Source organism: Passer domesticus, chromosome 31 (assembly GCF_036417665.1).
Source record: "Passer domesticus isolate bPasDom1 chromosome 31, bPasDom1.hap1, whole genome shotgun sequence".
Classification (NCBI taxonomy): Eukaryota; Metazoa; Chordata; class Aves; order Passeriformes; family Passeridae; genus Passer; species Passer domesticus.
The window spans coordinates 3413784-3431354 of record NC_087504.1 but is presented as its reverse complement, the minus strand read 5'-3'; the positions used below and the strand labels follow the sequence as shown (position 1 = coordinate 3431354).

The 17571-nt window shown below is 62.9% G+C and overlaps 1 protein-coding gene across 2 annotated transcripts; it reads right to left on the bottom strand.

Annotated features, from left to right (window-relative positions):
- Nucleotides 1-60: 60 nt before the first annotated feature.
- Nucleotides 61-16032, bottom strand: SP1 (Sp1 transcription factor). Of its 2 annotated transcripts, none has more exons than XM_064401015.1 (6): nt 15911-16032; nt 14833-14927; nt 12738-14238; nt 5214-5382; nt 4057-4256; nt 61-3314 (listed from the first exon to the last, which is right to left on the bottom strand). In XM_064401015.1, the coding sequence occupies exons 1-6, from the start codon at nt 15915-15917 to the stop codon at nt 2998-3000; spliced, it is 2289 nt and encodes a 762-aa protein (XP_064257085.1). In that variant the 5' UTR covers nt 15918-16032; the 3' UTR covers nt 61-2997. The 2 variants fall into 2 exon arrangements, with proteins under 2 accessions (XP_064257085.1, XP_064257086.1); XM_064401016.1 differs by lacking the exon at nt 15911-16032 and adding an exon at nt 15344-15585.
- Between the last annotated feature and the right edge of the window lie 1539 nt (nt 16033-17571).

Sequence of the window (17571 nt, the reverse complement as noted above, 5' to 3'; positions counted from 1 at the left end):
TGCCACTGCACCCCTGCCACCCCCCAAAACCGCCGTGCCCCCCAAGGGACCCCCGCAGACTTCCAGACAACGCCAGCGACTCATGTTTATTACAAAAAGAACTCGTCGTTCCCCATTTACAAAGGAGCCCCCCAAAACTAACAGTTTCATCTAAGTCTTTTTTTGTACAAAAAAATAGCACTTTGGGACCCAAAAAAAAAAAATCATCCACCACCCCCTCCCCCCCAAAAATCGCTTTTGGGGGGGGAGGTTTATGACATCAGCCACCGGATTTGTAAAAACCAACCCCCCTCCCCTCCCCTTCCCCAAATTAAAACAACAGAGACGGGACGAGATCAAACAGGGTGAGAATTATTGCCAGTTTGGGGGGGCTGGACCCCCCAGGACCCCCCCGCTGCATAGAGAACCAGCCCCGGCCCCCCGGAATGAAGGGGTGAGAGTGGATTAAAGCTGGGAGAGGGGGGCAGCCCCCCGAGCCCCCCAGACCCTCAGTGGGGGCGGGAGCGGAGCAGGAGGGGCTCATCCCCAGCCTGTCACCCCCTTGTCAAGGCACGTTTGTGTTTTGTGTCCCGGGAACGGCTGGGGGGGGATCTGGGGGCTGCTGGGGGGGCTCGGGGTGGGTGGGGGGTGCCAGGAGCAGGGTGGGGACCCCCGGTGCCAACAGAGCCAAAATGGGGGCGGTGGGATCCAGCTGCTCCCCCTCCCTCGGCACTGGGAGCAGCGCTGGTGGTGTGGACCCCCCCCCAAAATGCTCTGATCCCCCCCCAAAAATCCATAGGGGAGAAGCCCAGGCTCTGAGCAGAGCCCCCCGGGGGTCCCTGGGGTCCCCCTCCCTCGCGGCTGCGTTTCCATAGGAAAGCCAAGCTCCTTCGGGGACAATCCGTGGGGAAGGGACAGCGGGGACATCGGCAGGGGACAGCCGGGGACATCCCACACCCGGGATGGGCTTTGGCACTTGATCCCCTCCGGGGACACAGCTGGGCTCGGGGGGCTTCGGGGAGGGGGTAAAATCACCAAATTGACCATTAAATTAAGAAACCTCCTGTTTTTTTTTGTCCCGATCCTTTGTGGATTTTGGGCTGGGGGGGTCGGGGGCAGCTCATAGTGCTTCACAGGGTTATTAAAATACAAATGCTTAAAGTTTCCTATATAAAAATATACAAATGCAAAAATAGATATCGAGAGAGAGAGCCGGGGGGGGCTGGGGGGCCGGGCCCTGCGCCCCCTCCCCGGGGAGCTTCTGCTGCCTTTCCTTTTTTTTTTTTTTGCGTGTTTTTTACAAAAAAAAAAAAACCGAAAAACAACGAACCCAAATCAAACCAAGATTCCTGCCGGCTGCCGGAGCTCGGGATGAGGACGGGGCAGCCGGGGCCACTCCTCTCCCGGGGCTGTCCCGGGAGAACGGGGAGCAGGGCCAGGACCAGGAGCGGGGCTGACCCAGGTGGGGAGCACTGGGTGTGGGGGGCCACGAGCCCGGGAGGGGACACGGCCCCGTGTCCCGGGGGAATGGCCTGGGACAGGCCTGGGACAGGGGGGGGATAGACCGGGACAGGGGGGAATGACCCAGGACAGGGGGGAATGACCCAGGACAGGTGGGAATAGCCCGGGACAGACCTGGGACAGGTGGGATCGGCCCAGGGCAGGTGGGATTCATGCATCAGCTGTGATCCCGGGGGGGGATCCCCTCTGCACCCCCCAGAGAGAGAGGGGGTCCTGCCCCGACCCCGGAATGGGAGCAGGGAAGTTCGGGGTCAGCTCCAGCCCCTCCTGGGCTCCCCAGCCCGGGGCACTGCAGGGCCCTGCTGGGCTCTCCCCAGAGCTGCTCCCTGGGAACAATCCCAGTTTCCTATTGGGGATCCACTCCCTGCACCCCCAGCCCCGTCTGGAGCCCAGGCAGGGCCGGGATGTGGCTGGGGCAGGAAGAGGAGGGTGTGGGAGGAAGAACGGAAAGGACCGAGCCCTCCCACGGCGGGAAGAGCAGGATCCTGAAAAACCCTTTGGGTTTTTTTTTTTTTTTTCCCCCAAGCTGTCCCTATTTCCAGCACCCTTTTTTTTTTGTCAGGAGCCACCTCCAGAGGTGCCACAGCAAAACCCTCGAGTGTCCCTCGTGTCCCTGCGGTGCTGCCCCCTCGCTCCACACCGGCTGAGCTCCGCAGATTCTCCTTTTTCCCCATTATTACTATTATTATTAATTTTAACGCTGGCTGCAATGAAAAAAAAAAAATCATCTTTTCCCCCCTGAGGAGGCTCCAGTTGTCCCCCCAGGGCTGCCTCCCAGCCCCTCTGTCCACGACCTTCCCATGGAGCAACTCCACTCCCACGGGACAGGGAGCCTTGCCAAGAAAACGGCTGGAAAAAAACCAAGATCCAAGAAAAAGAAATAAAAACAACACCTGCCAAGGCAGGGGAGGGCAGTGGGAGTCCAAGGGTGAAAAATCCAGCGGGATCTCCCCCCAGAATGCCAAAGGAATTACAGAGTCACCTCAAAGCAAAGCGCCGACAGCCCGGGGAGGGTTTAGGGATTTGATGGGAATGGGATTGGGGAGGGAGGGAGAGCTCAGGCATTGTCCGACGCGCCCCAGAGGGGCCGACCTGCTCCAGGATAAGGCATCAAAGGGACCACGCCATGGTCACAGCAACATCTCTCCTCTCTCAAACGAACACATTTTATATTTTTATATATATATAATAATATAGAATCTTTTATCTTCTTTTTTTTTTTTCTTTTTAGTTTTTTTGTGTTGTTTTTTTTTTTTTTTGCGTTGTTTTGTCGATATTTCATGTCGTTGCTTTTTTTTTTTCATTGTTGTTTTTTTTGGTTTTTTTTTGCTAAAAGGACCAAGGCATGACGACGCCAAAGGACCTCGGGTGGGGAGGCAGGAAAGGCGGGGAGGGAAAACGGACAAAAAAAAGGGGGGAAAAAAATAAAACAAGCCGAAATTAAAAAATATATATATATATAGCTCTGGCCTTCGGGTGGTGCGGGCGGGGCCGCGCTCAGAAGCCGTTGCCGCTGATGTTGATGGACTGCAGGTCAGCCACCTGCATGACGTTGATGCCGCTGCTGGCCAGGCGGGCGATGCCCTCGGGGCAGATGGCCTCCATGGCCACCATGTTGGTGGCGATGAGCGCCGAGGGCGTGGCGCCGCCGTTGCCCTCGGCCGCGGCCGCCGTGTCCATGGGGACGGCCGAGACGTTCATGGCCACGCTGCCGGCGCCTCCCTTCTTGTTCTGGTGGGTCTTGATGTGCTTGGAGAGGTGGTCGCTGCGCATGAAGCGTTTGGGGCACTCCGGGCAGGCGAACTTCTTCTCTCCTGGGGGAGGGAGAGGGCGTCAGGGAGGGCAGGAGGGTGGGATTTGGGAAGAGGCTCCTGCCCGCGAGAGGGGTCAGGGCCAGCAGTGAAGGCCTGAAGGCCAATGTTCCAGGACGCTGGAATTTTTGGAAAAGGGTGGGACCTTGGGAAAAGGTTCCTCCCCAGGAGAATGCTCAGGCTCTGGAGGGGCTCTCACCCCAAGAGTTCAAGGCCAATGCTCAAGGATGTTGGAATTTTGAGAAAAGGTTCCTCCCTATGAGCATGCTCAGGCTCTGGAGGGGCTCTCAGCCCAGGAGCTCAAGGCCAATGCTCAAGGACATTGGAATTTTGAGAAAAGGTTGGAATTTTGAGAAAAGGTTCCTCCCCAGGAGAATGCTCAGGCTCTGGAGGGGCTCTCAGCCTCAAGAGCTCAATGCCAATGCTCAAGGACATTGGAATTTTGAGAAAAGGTTGGAATTTTGGGAAAAGGTTCCTCCCCACAAGCATGCTCAGGCTCTGGAGGGGCTCTCAGCCCAGGAGCTCAAGGCCAATGCTCAAGGACGCTGGAATTTTGGGAAAAGGTTGGAATTTTGGGAAAAGGTTGGAATTTTGGGAAAAGGTTCCTCCCCACAAGCATGCTCAGGCCCTGGAGGGACTCTCACCCCAAGAGCTCAAAGCCAACCCTCCAGGCCGTTGGAATTTCACCTCGGGGACCCCCGAGGCCGCCCCCCGAGGCGCGCAGCCCCCAGCAGCGCAGCCCCACCTGTGTGCGTGCGCTTGTGCCGCTGCAGCTCGTCGGAGCGGGTGAAGCGCTTCCCGCACAGCACCCAGGTGCAGATGAAGGGCCTCTCCCCCGTGTGCCACCGCAGGTGCGCCCGCAGGTGCGAGGTCTTCCCGTACACCTTCCCGCAGCCCGGCACGTGGCAGATGTGCTGCTTCTTTTTCCCTGGATCCCCAGAGCTCCTGCAAGAAGGGAAGGGTTAAAGGCGAGGGAATTTCAGGCGATACAGCCTTGGGGGGGATCTGCTGGATTAGGACCTGTGGGATTGATGAGTTTGGGGTGACATTCAGCCAGGTGTGGGGTGACATTCATCCAGGTTTGGGGTGACATTCAGCCAGGTGTGGGGTGACATTCATCCAGGTTTGGGGTGACATTCAGCCAGGTTTGGGGTGATATTCAGCCAGGTGTGGGGTGATATTCAGCCAGGTGTGGGGTGCGGTTCAGCCAGGTGTGGGGTGACATTCAGCCAGGTGTGGGGTGACATTCAGCCAGGTGTGGGGTGACATTCAGCCAGGTTTGGGGTGATATTCAGCCAGGTGTGGGGTGATATTCATCCAGGTTTGGGGTGACGTTCAGCCAGGTTTGGGGCGACATTCAGCCAGGTGTGGGGTGACATTCAGCCAGGTTTGGGGTGATATTCAGCCAGGTGTGGGGTGATATTCATCCAGGTTTGGGGTGACGTTCAGCCAGGTGTGGGGTGACATTCAGCCAGGTGTGGGGTGACAGTCAGCCAGGTTCGGGGTGACGTTCAGCCAGGTGTGGGGTGACATTCAGCCAGGTTTGGGGTGATATTCAGCCAGGTTTGGGGCGACATTCATCCAGGTTTGGGGTGACATTCATCCAGGTGTGGGGTGACGTTCAGCCAGGTGTGGGGTACGGTTCAGCCAGGTCGAGAGCCAGGTCCTGCCCTTGGCTCACAACATGGGACACGGGGAATTGGGGTTGGAAAGCTGGGACAGGACCTGGGGGTGCCCAGGTGGCCACGTGGATGTGGCACTTGGGGACACGGGTGGCCTTGCCAGGGCTGGGGGAACAGCTGGAGCTGATGGTCTGAGGGACCCTTCCCAACCCAAAGAATTCCATAAAACGAGGCACTCTGGGGGTGCTCCTGGTGCCAGTCCCGGGGACAGCAGCCTCACCTGCCCTCTCCTTCCTTGCAGTAGGGACAGGTGCAGGCTTCCCTCCGTGTTTTCCGGCCCTGCTGGGGCTGGGGGTCGGGGCTGGTCTCCCCCTCCTCCACGGCCGCGCTCTCGTCGCCCAGCCCGTCCCCGCTGCCGCCGTGCAGCCCCAGCTGGGCCCCGTGCTCACCTGCAAGGCAACGTGGCAGGTCACAGCAGGCTCCCCTCCTGCCGAGGAGTGTGAATCCCACCCTCTTCCCTCGGCTTTCCTGACATTCCCCAGCCTGGGGCTCTCCCTGGCCTCCCCAGCCCCTGGGCCTCCACATTTCCCCCATTTTGGTCCAGGTCTTTAATTTATTTCCAGGGGCTGTGATTCCAGCCCCAAATCTGCCTTTTTCACACCAGTTTCCTCACAGGAAGGACATGCTGTCACCTCAATGTGGCAGGTTTGAGACAGATTCACCTTTTTCCCAGCAATTTCCTCACAAGGAATCCGATTTCTGTGACCCGAGTGTGGCAAGTTTGAGACAAGCATGCCTGGGGTTTTATCTCATTCCAGGGTTGCTCTCCCAAGGCTGGGAAATGAAGCTCCAGGTGGGAAATATTCCCAAAAAACCCATCTGGGGCTTTTCCTGGTGCTGTTTCCAGCAGCTCCAGTGAGGATGAGGTGACAGGAAGGTCAGTGGGGGTGTCCTGGGGCTGCTGGTCACTCACTGCATCCCCTCTGCCCTTTCCAAGCTGCCATTCCCAAAGCCCAGCCCACGATCCTTCTGGGAAGCCCTGCTGAGACCAGCACCTCGGCCAAGCACGGAAATTTCCTTTACAATCCTGGTTTTCCACACAGGAGCTCCGAGGCAGGAGCCAGGGGGGTTGGAGAAGGATAAATTTCAAATCCCCCGTGAGGCGCAGGCTGGAGGTGCCAGGAGGGAGTTTCACAACCCGGAGACGGCGCTGGGAATGAGGAAGAATTCCTGGCAGGAACAACCTCCCCAGTCCCTGGCGGTGCCAGTGCCAGCAGGCGTCAGTGGCGCCCGGGCAAAGCTCCACGGAGGGACAGGAGCCACCAGAACGGGCCCCTGGGGCTCACGAGGGACAGGAGCCAGCGCAAAGTGAAGAAATCATCCCTAAAATCCAAGCTGAAGCCTCCCAGCACAGCCTGAGGCCGTGCCCACGTCCTGTGAGCTGGGAGAAGAGGCAGGAGCAGATGGGGGGGTCTGCTGCCCCCAGCCCACGGGGATGCAGATTCCCTGGGAAAGGCAGAGCTGGCCTGGGGGGGACACCCACAGCTCCGAGCACCCCCCAGGAGCAGAGCCTGGCCCTGTCACACCGGGGACAGGGCAGGAGCAGCCAGGATGTCACTGGGGGCTGTCACCTGGCACGTAAACCCCGAGGACTGCCCCTTCATCCCCTGGGACCAACCCTGGGCTCTGCCCTCACCCCTGGCAGCACGGGAATGCTGTCCCAGCCAGGCCTGGAGGAGGAAATTGTCCCCTCCAAAGGTGACACGATTTGAAGGCTGGCCCTCGGTGCCACATTCCCGAGCTCCCTGCCAAGCTGAGGATTTCAGGAGCTTCCCAGTCCCTCCCTGCAGCTCCAGTGACGTGTGTGCAGTCACAGCCCCGCACGCAGCCAGCCTGGGAGGGGTTTTTAAGCTTCCTAAGCCAGAGCTGACAGCTTTGTGCTCCAGCCATGGATTAGAGATTTCCCCGGATGGGAAGAGCTGCTGGGGGAAAAAAAAAAAATCAAGGAAAAAAAAGCTGAAAAAAGCAAAAAAACCAAACAAACAAAGAAAAAAAAAAGCCAAGAGAAAACACAACTGTCCCCAAAAAAATCCCAAACCAGGAGAAAACACAAGTTCTTTCCCCAAAAATACAGCAGGGAGGGGGAGAATCCAGCCAGGATGCCTTGGAATGGCTTCAATCCTCCAAGAGGCAAAAGCCTGTGTGGCGTTTTCTGGCCTTTTGGCGCTGGGGGAACAAACCCAAATCCTGCTGCTGGAGATCTGTGGCCACCCCTGAGCGAGGTATAAACCCAGGGCAGCAGATCCTGGACCTGCAGGGATCATCCACCCCAAGCAGGAGCTCTGAAATCTCTGGGATACGACAGGTTCAGGGGAAAGCGGGCAGAGAGATAATTCACATTTATTATCCCTGCTAATACACGTGCCTGCTGAGACCAAAGCTTCCCTGCAGGCTCCACACTCGGGTCAGCAAAGCCCTCAAAAATATAATAGTAATAGAGCAAGAGGAGGTTTAATCCTTGGAAAAAGAAGAAAGAGGGATTTTGGGAAGGCAGGAGAGGGGAGCTGCCCCTGGCCCGGCTCCACCAATGAACTCTGAGCCCCCCCAGGAACGGGGCAGTTTCTGGTGTCCCACCAAAAAACCCAAACCCCAGAATCTTGGCTTGAGGATTCTCTGCAGACAAGGTGTTCCTTGTGCAGGAAGAAGCTGGGGCTTGTTTGCTTTATTTAGCAAACTACCAGGAGGTGAGAAATGCCCGGCGGGGAGGAGAGAGCAGCTCTCACACCCACCCTGGCCAGCCTCAGGCAGGGGAACAGACCCCGTGTTCATTTTTAGGGGAAGAGCTGGAAATGAAACCCAAAACCAACAAACTGGGGCTGATTGTGCAAACTCTGCACCTCTGGCAGCTGTGCCTGGGCAGAGGGTGAGGGGGGAGAGCTGGCACCGGGCACCACGTGGCAAGAGGAAGTTTTCAGGTGAAAAGAAAGAAAAGCAAAACCTGGGGACACGCAGCCCCAACCTTTCAGGGTGTGTTCCAGAAAATACCTCCAAAATCCACATTTTGTACCTCACAACTCGAGTTCTCCCCATTTCCTGCCCAGTTTTTGGGGTCACTGCCCTGCCCAGAACAAACCCCAGCTGCTCCAGACGCACCAAAGAGCTGCACAAAGGGACAAAGTGGCTTTGGAACTATGTCCCCGTGGTTTTTTCCCATCTGATTCCCTCCCTGGTTTGCAAAACGAGTTAATCTGCACCAGGAGCTCATCCATGTAAATGAGCCAAGCTCTGGCTCAGCAATTCCTTGGAGATCGGGGCCATGGAGAGGGAACCAGAGGATGGGGCAGGCTGGAGGCCTGCAGCCCAGTGAGTAATTGGGCTTTAATTTGGACTCTGATGACTCCAGAAGCCACTCCTTGGGCAGCTCCTGTAATTGCTGGAGCTTTCTGTGCATCAGGATGAGCGACACTTCCTTTGGGAGGGGGATACATTGGGATGGACCCGATGGAATGAGCGAGGTGGGCTGTGAAAGGGGACAGAGCTGAGGCAGGGAATCACCTCATCATCCACTTTGCCAGATCCCTGAGTCCCCCAGGATTTTCCAAATGCCTCTGTCACGCTGCAGACTGACAGACAGAGCCCCTTTGCCCCTGAAATTCCCCCCTGAACTGTCGCAGAACCGGGATGAAGCCTCTGGTCCTGCCTTGCCTTGGCTGGGTGAAAGCACCCAGAGCAGCTCACCCTGCAGCACAGGCAGGTCCCACCAAAGCAGCCCTGCCATCCAGGCAGAAATCCCTGTGTGAGGGCTGTGGAAGGAGGAAGATGCCTGGCTGAGACAGGGAAGGGCAATTCCCAAGGCGGGGAACCCCAGCAGGAGCCTCCCACCTCACCCGAACCTCTGTGTGCCTCTCCCTCACAGCAATCAGGAGTGGAAGCCTTCCTGAGCCACAAACCCCAAGTTTTTGATCCCAAGGAGGAAGCGATGCCTGTATCACCCCCAGGATCTAACCCAGGCATCCTGGGATGGGGAGGGAGGGGATGAGGAGCCGTCCAGCCGTGCTAAGGTGGGAGCTGACGCTCTGGAAAGGAGCCAGGCGGAAACTCCCCCAAAGCCGGGAGCCAGGACGTGTCTCCTGTGTGGGGTGATAAGGACGGGGCTCCAGCAGGGCTGGGGCTGGCCCAGATAAAAGGGAGAGGCAGATCAGGGCCCGGCAGACGCGTCTGGAGCCGGGACCTCTCCCGGGAGGAGTCATGGGGTGGGTGCCGCGCACCCGACCCGTCCGACCGGCACGGCTGCCAGCCCTTCCCTGCCCCGCTGAGCCTGCCCAGAGCAGCAGCAGGGAGAGCAAAAGGAGGAGGAGCAGGGCTGCCCCACGGGGCCCAGCACCCACGGGGTGTCCCCTCCACGGGGACTTTGCGTGGGGCACAAGCTCGCCCGGGCAAAGCTGCGACAAGGCAGGCTCTGCCGGGATCGCTCCCCTCCTTCCCAGGCCAGCCCGGGGTCTCTGGGGGCTCGTGCCAGTCCCCGGGGAAGCACAGGGAGGGAGGTCAGGCCAGGAGCGCAGAGGGGATGTAAAGTCCAGCCCGGCTGGGATCCAGAGCAGGAAGTTTCACAATGTGCTGGTTTGTGCCGTGATGTCACGGCTGCGGTGAGACAAACAAGGGCCGCGCGCTCCTCAGGGCCGGCTCCTTCTCCCCTCCCCGCCACGCTCCATGCCATGGGGATGCCTCATCCAGGCCCCGCTACAAAGCTGCCCTCAAAACCCAGCAAACAGGACACAATCGGGGCTTTGTGCCACGGGCCCCACTCTGGGAAGGGCCCTGGAAGGGCCGAGTGGGAGCAGGAGGGGTTTGCACACACTGCCCAGGGCTCCTGTGCCCACCAGGGACTGCTCCACTCCCCCTCATCCTCCACCCGAGGAGCTGCAGGGGAGCTCGTGCTGCCCAGGAAATGCCAATCCCACCCAACAGCTCCATCCAGCCCTGGAATCAAACACCCCAAAACGAGGGATATCCCTTGAGTGCCCCCAAAACAAGGGGAGTTAATTCTAGTGCTGACTTCTCTGAGCTGCACATTCCTCAGCCAGGTAGGGCTGGGACAGGGACATGGGGACAGCGGGGCTCTGACAGGGACAAGCACATGGGGACAGAGCCACTATAAGGACACCGAGCTCAGAACAGTCCCTCCCTATGGCAAAAGAGGAAGAGAAACCCCGATGTCACAAAATCCCCACCATCATCCCCCTCACACAGGATGTCCCCTCCCTGGGCGGGCTGGGGTGACACTGAGGTGGCTCTCAGACCCCACTGAGGTATTGCAGACCCCACCTGAGCCCCAGACCCCATCCCTCTCATGCGGGCAGCGCTGGCAGCAGCCCGGGGAGGGTTTTGGGGCACTGCCAGCTGAGGAAATCCCCCCTCCCTGGCTCTGGGGGTGCCCTCCCCAGGGGCAGAGCCAGTGGAAGGGCCTGTTTGCCCACATGCCACCCCTGGTGGCCACAGAGCTGTCCCTGCCTCTGCTCCTTCCCAGCCTGGCCAGGGAGGAGGAAGAAACAGCCTCTGAGCCACCCTGTCAACACAGACTCCAAGTCAGACCTGCACAGAGCTGGGCTCTGCATCCTACCCAGGAGCAAAAAAATCCCAGTTCTGAAGACCTTTTCAGGTGTTGTTTTCTCCCTGAGGGATTTTTCCCCTGTCAAAAACCAGGAGAAAACCTCATTGGCAACAGACCCGAGGGGCTGGGAGCCACAGGGGTTCAGGAGGGGACACAGAAGCCCCCAGGAGGCCGGGCTGAGCTCTGCAAGGGGCAGGACACGCAGTGCTGCCAGCCCAGGTGGCAGCTGGGGCCACCACACCCCGGGCTGGGCACCTCCTCCTTCCCCAGGAACAGCATCCAATGAAAACCAGCCACAGTCCCCTCCCCGGCCAGGGCTCATTTTCCATCTGCCTCCCCCCGGAAGCACAGGAGCTTTTCCTGCTCCAAAAATCCTTCCCAGCTCCTTGCCTGGAGCAGAAAGTTCCAGCACACATGGAGGCTTGGAAAACTCTCAGGGGTTTGGGGAGCGTTGGGAACAAACCCCTCCCTCAAATTCCCATGGGAGAGCTCGGATCCGGAGGGACGCAGGCCTGGGGGGCTCAGCACCCCTGGGAGAGCGGCTGGTGGTGGCTGGGGGGACAAAGGGACCCTTTGCCACGTCTGAGGGACACGGCCTGAGCAAAACTCCTCCGGCCTGGAGTCAAAGCCTGCCCCTGGGCCGGCGCCAGGAAGCTCTGTGCTGGCCACAGCTTTCCCCATTTCACCACAGGAGCCTCCGGGACCATCCCACAGGGCTGGGGCTCCCCAAAAAACCGCTCTGAACCCTGCTCTGGCTTTGCTGTTAAAATGTCCCCGTGCCACAGTGACAGCGCCAGCGTCACGTCCTCGGGGCTGGGGACAGAGCCAGGAGGCCCCGCTGCTGCTGCAGCCGCTTGCGGGGAATTCTCCACGCTGATCGAGGGCTGAGAGCTGCTGAGCTAAAAAAAAGGAGAGGAGGAGGAGGAGAGAGAGGAGGAGGAGAGAGAGGAGGAGGCGGTTGCATGGGTGGTCTCTAGAACGTTCCTCCCTGTTCCACCTCCGAGGGCAGAGCCAGGCACGAATACAGGAACTGGGCTCGCCCATGCCTTTCTCCAGCGCCTTCAAAACAAGGAAGGAGCCCGGGAGCACCAAGGAACGAGCCCGGGAGCAGCAAAGAATGAGCCCTGGCCCCGGCAGGAGCCACCCCTGGTTTGGGATTGGGGGTGAGGGGAGCCTGCACACCCCGCGGGTCACACAGGCTAACGCTGTACCCCCCCGGTGCCAGCCCCGCCTGTGGGAGCCCCCCGCGGGTCCCTGGCTCGGGGAAATCCAAGGATCAGGCTAATCCCGAGGCTAGAGTGACTCGTGGCTTGCCTGCGAGCCAAGCTGCTGTAGCAACAGCCCAAAATAATGCTGCAAAACAAGCCCGGGGGAGCAGCCGCTGCCTCTCGCGAGAGGGAAGCTCGGGCTGCATTGAGCAACATTTTCTGCTGCCTCTCAACTGTGACTAAATCCAGCAACAGCCCCTTTCAGCCGGAGCCAGAACACAAAAAAAAACCCGGAAAAAAACCCAAGGAAAACAGTGGAAAAGCAAGTGGAGAGCGTTGCCAGGGCCAATCCCTTCCGCGGCAGCAGCTGAGCAGGCTCCAGCTCAGTTCCCACGTTCACGTATCCCGCTTTTCCCAGGCCCTGGGAGACGGTGGGGTGGATCCCCGGGGATGTGAGCAGGGTGCCCCGTGCCCACGGGACCGGCTGGGCCACGCTGAGGTCACGCTGTCCCGCGCCAGCACCCAGACACTTAATGAGCCCTTTCTTCCGCCCCTGGGAGGAAATTCCCCGCGGCTCCGTGACTGGGTTTGTTTTCATGGGCTTTTCAGTTAATCCCTGTGTTTTATGGCCATGACGCCTTACAGGCTCAGCCAAGGAGCTGAGCTGGACTCGGGTCCTCAGCCCAGCCCTGACCCCAGACTCCTGGGTGGCCTCCAGAGCAGGACAGTGGCACAAAACCAGGTGTCCCCTTTCTTCTCCACTTTCCCTCCACAGCCACCTCCTCCCTTTCATTCCAAGACTTAAACTCCCCAAAAAGACCTTTAGTGTCGTCTTGTGATCAACACACTCCGTCCCCAGGGCCAGCACAAGCCCCACCCCACCACCACCACCATTTGACACCGACCACGCCCAGCCCAGCCGGGCCCAGCGCTTCTCCTTCCCGTGCCTGGCTGCCAAAGGGGACCCGGGGAGCCGAGCACTCACCGGGGGCGTTGGCGATGGCCAGGGGCAGCCCCTGCAGCTGGTGCACCTGGATCCCGGACGCTCCCAAGGCACTGAGGTTAATAGTCTGGAGGCCCGGCACGGAGGAGAGCTGGGCGGCGTTGACGGTGACGGTGCCGCTGGGCAGGGAGGCGATGGGGGTCAGCGTGGTGCTGGTGCTGCCCGTCTGGCCCAGCGACACGCCCTGCATGGGGGCCAGTGTGATTGTCTGCGCCTGGGGGTTCTGCACCTGCAGGTTCTGCAGCTGGATGGTCTGCCAGCTCACCTGCCCGTTGGGACCCACCGTGGGCGTGCGGATGATGATGGGGCCGGAGTTGGGCACGGCTTGGAGCTGCAGGTTCTGCAAGGTGTCCTGGGAGATGGCTTGAGTGGCAAAGGTCTGGCCAGACAGCGGGGTGGTCTGGAGGGCTTGGATTGTCTGCCCTCCTTGGACCAGCTGTGGCTGGATCAGGATCTGCTGCTGCTGCTGCTGCTGTGACTGCTGGCTCTGATCCCCCTCCTTCTGCTGGCCCGGCTGCAGGGCCACCCCGGACACCGGGGTCTGCAGAGAGTCCGAGCTGGGGACACTGCTGGCCCTCTGGGGGGTCTGCGCCTGCACGTTGGTGCCCACCGTGGCGCTGGTGGAGAAATTCATGACGCCCACGTTACTGGTGGTGGTGGTGGTGGAGTAGCTGTTGGCGTTGGTGAAGAAGGCGCCTGAGCTGGCCTGGGACGTGGCCGTGCTGCCCGAGCTGCTGGCAGCCCCCGAGGTGGCCGGCTGGGAGCTGCTGTCCGGCGAGCCCGAGCTGCTCAGGGTGCCCGTCTGCGAGGTGGGGGCCAGGCTGGCGGCCACGCTGTTGACCGGCAGCAGGGTGATGTTGCCGTTCAGGGCCACGGGCACGTTGGCCACGTACTGGGTCTGCCCGGAGAGGCTGTTGTTGGCCAGCCCCACGCCCTGGATGGGCACGGCCTGCTGCAGCAGGTTGGGCATGGCGATGAGGTTGCTGCCGCCCGCGCGGCTGGTGATGATCTGCTGGTTGGAGCCGGGGATGATCTGCAGCTGCCCCGAGGCATCCTGCTGCACGTTCACCTGCGCCGGGGTGGTGGCAAACTGCAGCTGCTGCCCGTCGATGGTCTGGAACTGGGGGATCACCTGGTACTGGATGTTGGGGATGACGCCGGGCAGGCCCGTGAGCACCTGCTGGTTCTGCAGGCCGGACGCCGAGGTGACCACGTAGGGCCCGGTGCTGACCGGGCGGCTCTTGGAGGCGTCGCCGCCGTTGCTGCCGTTGCTGCCCGGCTCCTTGGAGCCCGTGGGGGTGCTGGAGCCCGCCGAGATGATCTGCCAGCCGTTGGCCGACTGGGTGAGCTGGGCGGCGGCCGCGTTCAGGTCCAGCTCGCCGCTCCCGCCCTGCTGGCCCTGGGAGCTGTTGGAATTCTCATTGGGAGACTCGATGCGGCTGCAGGTGGCTGCCAGCAGGGCCAGCGGGGACGGCTGTGACTCCTGGGGATGAGAGGAGGAGTTACGGGCATGGGAGGCGGCCCGAGGGGCAGGCCCGGAGTGAAAAAAAAACCAACAACCAAACGGGGAAACAAAAAAAAAAAAGAAAACTTAATAAGAGAAAACAGGGAGGAGCATACTCGGAAAAGATAAACACTCCTTCCTGAACAAACCCACCCACAGCCGGAAAAACACAACTGCCAGGCACAAGGCTGTCAGGCCGGGACAGCCTGAACCCACACGGAAAAGCCTTTTGGGAGGGAGCCTGCCTGGGAAAGCCAAGACAGGAGAGAGCTCCTCTACCCCCAGGCCGGGGAATCCCCCTGAGGCACAAACCCCCAGGCAGGAGGGTCATTCCTGGGCTCCCCGAGCTGGAGAAGGGCCAGCGGGGGCCGTGGTGTCACTGGCACAGGGGAACTGCGTGTTTCCGAGGAGAGCCGGGGACCAGGGGAAGCCACGGGCGCTGCTTGGCAGCGCTCACCCTCCTCTTCCTGCCCGTGCTGGGACGCTTGCCTGGGCCCAGCAAACAGCTCGGCCGGGCCTGGACTTTGCCACGGGTTCCCCGGGGCCAGCAGGGCCGATCCTGCCCCCACTCACCTGGGCCTCCCCACCGCCGGCGCTGCTCGTGCTGCTGGCGTCGCCTTCGCCCTTGTCGGGCTTCACAGCCGACATCTCCTCGGTGCTCTCCTGGTCTGCGCAGGAGGGAAGCGACAGCCGCGGTTAGGGACATTTTGGGGCAGGGCAGCGGCACGAGGCCCGGCAGGGCCGGGCAGGGCCGGGAGGGGACGCGGCGGGCTGGCTCTGGGGGCACCATGTGCTGCGGGCGCAGCCGGCGAGGGGCTGCGAGGAGCGGGGAGCTGCCAAGGAGGAGCTGGCAGCGGGACAGGGGGGGAGGACCCGGCCCGGCTCCAGGCGCGGCTCCTCCCCGGCCGCCCGGGACACTCCCTGGCCCCCGCCGAGCGGCTCCCCGGGCCTGCCCCCGGCCTCGCCCGCGGGCCGGGGCACACACCTCCCGCCCCGGGATTCCCCCCGAGGGTCCGGCCCGCGGGATGCCCTGCCCGGGGCTGCCCCGCCCGCCGCCCCCCGGCTCGGGGGTCCCCGCTCCCACCGAGTCCTTCCTCTCCCAGCGCTCAGGAGCCTCCTCATCCTCCGCCGCCACCGGGGCTGCGCCCCCCGCTCCTGCGCTCGCCCCCAGCGCCGGGGTCAGCCCCGGGGAGGGGGCGCCGAGCGCCCCCCGCCCGCTCGCTCCTTCCCCCGGCCCCGCATCCGCCCCCGCGGGGCGCCGTGCCCGGCGAGGGGGGAAAGCCCCCGGAGCCTGCGCTCGCAGCCGCCCACCCCCCGGCCTCCCCCGCCATCTCCGCGCCCGATCCCCCGGGATCTCGCCCCCCCCCCCGCCCCCAGCCCCGATTCCCGGGGCCTCCCCATCACTCCCCGCCGCCCCCTCCTCCGCTCCAGCCCTGCCCGGCGCGGCCGCCGGTCCCTCCCCCGAGGCCTTCCCCCCTCCCCCGGGTCCCTCCCCCGGCAGGTCCCCCCGGCGCGGCGCGGCGAGGCCCGGCCCGGCGGGGCCCGGCCCGGCGGGGCGGGGCCGCCTCTGGCCCCTCCGAGCGGGCGGGCGCCGCCGCCTCTGCGTGTGCCCGGGGCCCCGCGCGGCGCTCGGCCCCGGCCCCGTCCTTACCGCTCATGGTGCCGGGGCCGGGCCGGGCGCGCGGGGCGGGGCGGGGGCGCGGGCGGGCGAGCGGCCGAACCCGCCGGTGCCGCCGAGGGGCTGCCGAGGGAGGGGCCGCGCGCCGCGGCCGCAGCCCCGCGCCCCGCCCCCGCCGCCCCCGCAGCCAATGGGCGCCGCGCGGGCCGCCGAGCGACGGGCGGCGCGGCCAATGGGAAGGGAGGGCGGTGCGGCGCGGGGGGGGAGGAGGGCGGGCGGGCCCCGCCCCCGGCGCCCCGCCCCGTGGGGGAGGGGGAGCGCGGCGGGGCGGTGGCCAATGGGGGCGCGGGGGGGAGGGGGCGGGCGGCGGCTCAGCCAATCGGCGCCCGCGCGGGCTCGCAGGGAGACCCCGTATGGGCGCGGCCGCGGCGGCGCGGGCCGCGGCGTGATGAACGTGCGCCGCCGCCAATGGGGCGCGGGAGGCGGGGCCTGGCGGTAACTGACAGCGCCCAGCACCAACCGGCTGCGCGGGCCGCGCCGCGGGGCGGGACAGGAGCGGATATCGATGGTAGCGCCGACTAATCCCAGCGCGGAGGCGGCAGCCGCGGCGCGGCTCAGAGCCAATCAGCGCGCCGGTCGGTCTCAAACGGGCCAATGGGCGCCGCGGGGAGGCGGGGCCAGCGGCCGGGCTGCGCCCTTGGGGGGACGGCGCGGCGAATGGCGGAGCCGGCGCCATGTTGGGTCGGCTCCCTCAGACGCGGCCGGGCTGCCGCGGGCGCTGCCGGGGCTGCCCTCGCCCTCGGTGCCGCGCGTTACGTGCGGCTCTTCCCTCCCCGAGCCCCCGTTCCGTGCCGCAAGCCGGCTCGGCCATGTCGCGGCAGCCGCCGCGGCGGTGCGACACGTCCTCAGGGCCCGCGGCGCTGTGTGAAGCGCGGAGCCCGCTCAGACATCGCCCAGCCCTGCCCCGACACCGCGGGGAGCGCGGGCCGCCCCCGCCCCGGCCACGCCAGCTGCGGGGTCTGGCGGCGTCGCGGGGTTTGGGGCCAAAATCCTTCATTTCACAGCAAAGCGAGCGGTTTGGGGCGAGCGGGGGCCGCGGACAGCACGGACAGCAATGGCGCTGCTTTCGCTTTCCGGCACCAACACCGCCCGCCCCGCCCGTGGCCTTCCCATTTCCCGGCGTTTTCGGCCCAATTCCCGCCCCGCAGCCCGGGAAGGCCCCGCGGCCTCGCCCCCGCACCCGATGGGGCTCGGGACGAGCTGTTCCTGTCCATGTCCGTGTCCCTGTCCTGTCCCATCCCTGTCCCTGTCCCTGTCCCTGTCCTGTCCTTGTCCCGCTCCCCCCAGACCATTGGGGTCGCTCGGTGTCCCCTCGTGACCTGCAGTGGTGGCACCTGGGGACAAAAGGGGCCCAACAGGCCCTGCCCCAGGGCTGGGGGACACCGGGGCTGTCCCCATCCTGTCACTGTGACTGTCCTGTCACTGTGACTGTCCCTGTCCTGTCACTGTGACTGTCCTGTCACTGTGACTGTCCCCATCCTGTCACTGTGACTGTCCTGTCACTGTGACTGTCCCTGTCCTGTCACTGTGACTGTCCTGTCACTGTGACTGTCCTGTCACTGTGACTGTCCCTGTCCTGTCACTGTGACTGTCCTGTCACTGTGACTGTCCCTGTCCTGTCACTGTGACTGTCC

Excerpts from the sequence above, each read along its gene's own strand:
- SP1 (XM_064401015.1), bottom strand. Across the intron at positions 14,239-14,832 it reads CCGGCGGTGGGGAGGCCCAG|GAGTCACAGCCGTCCCCGCT; the intron begins GTGAGTGGGGGC and ends TCTCATCCCCAG. Across the intron at positions 3,315-4,056 it reads GCACAAGCGCACGCACACAG|GAGAGAAGAAGTTCGCCTGC; the intron begins GTGGGGCTGCGC and ends TCCCTCCCCCAG.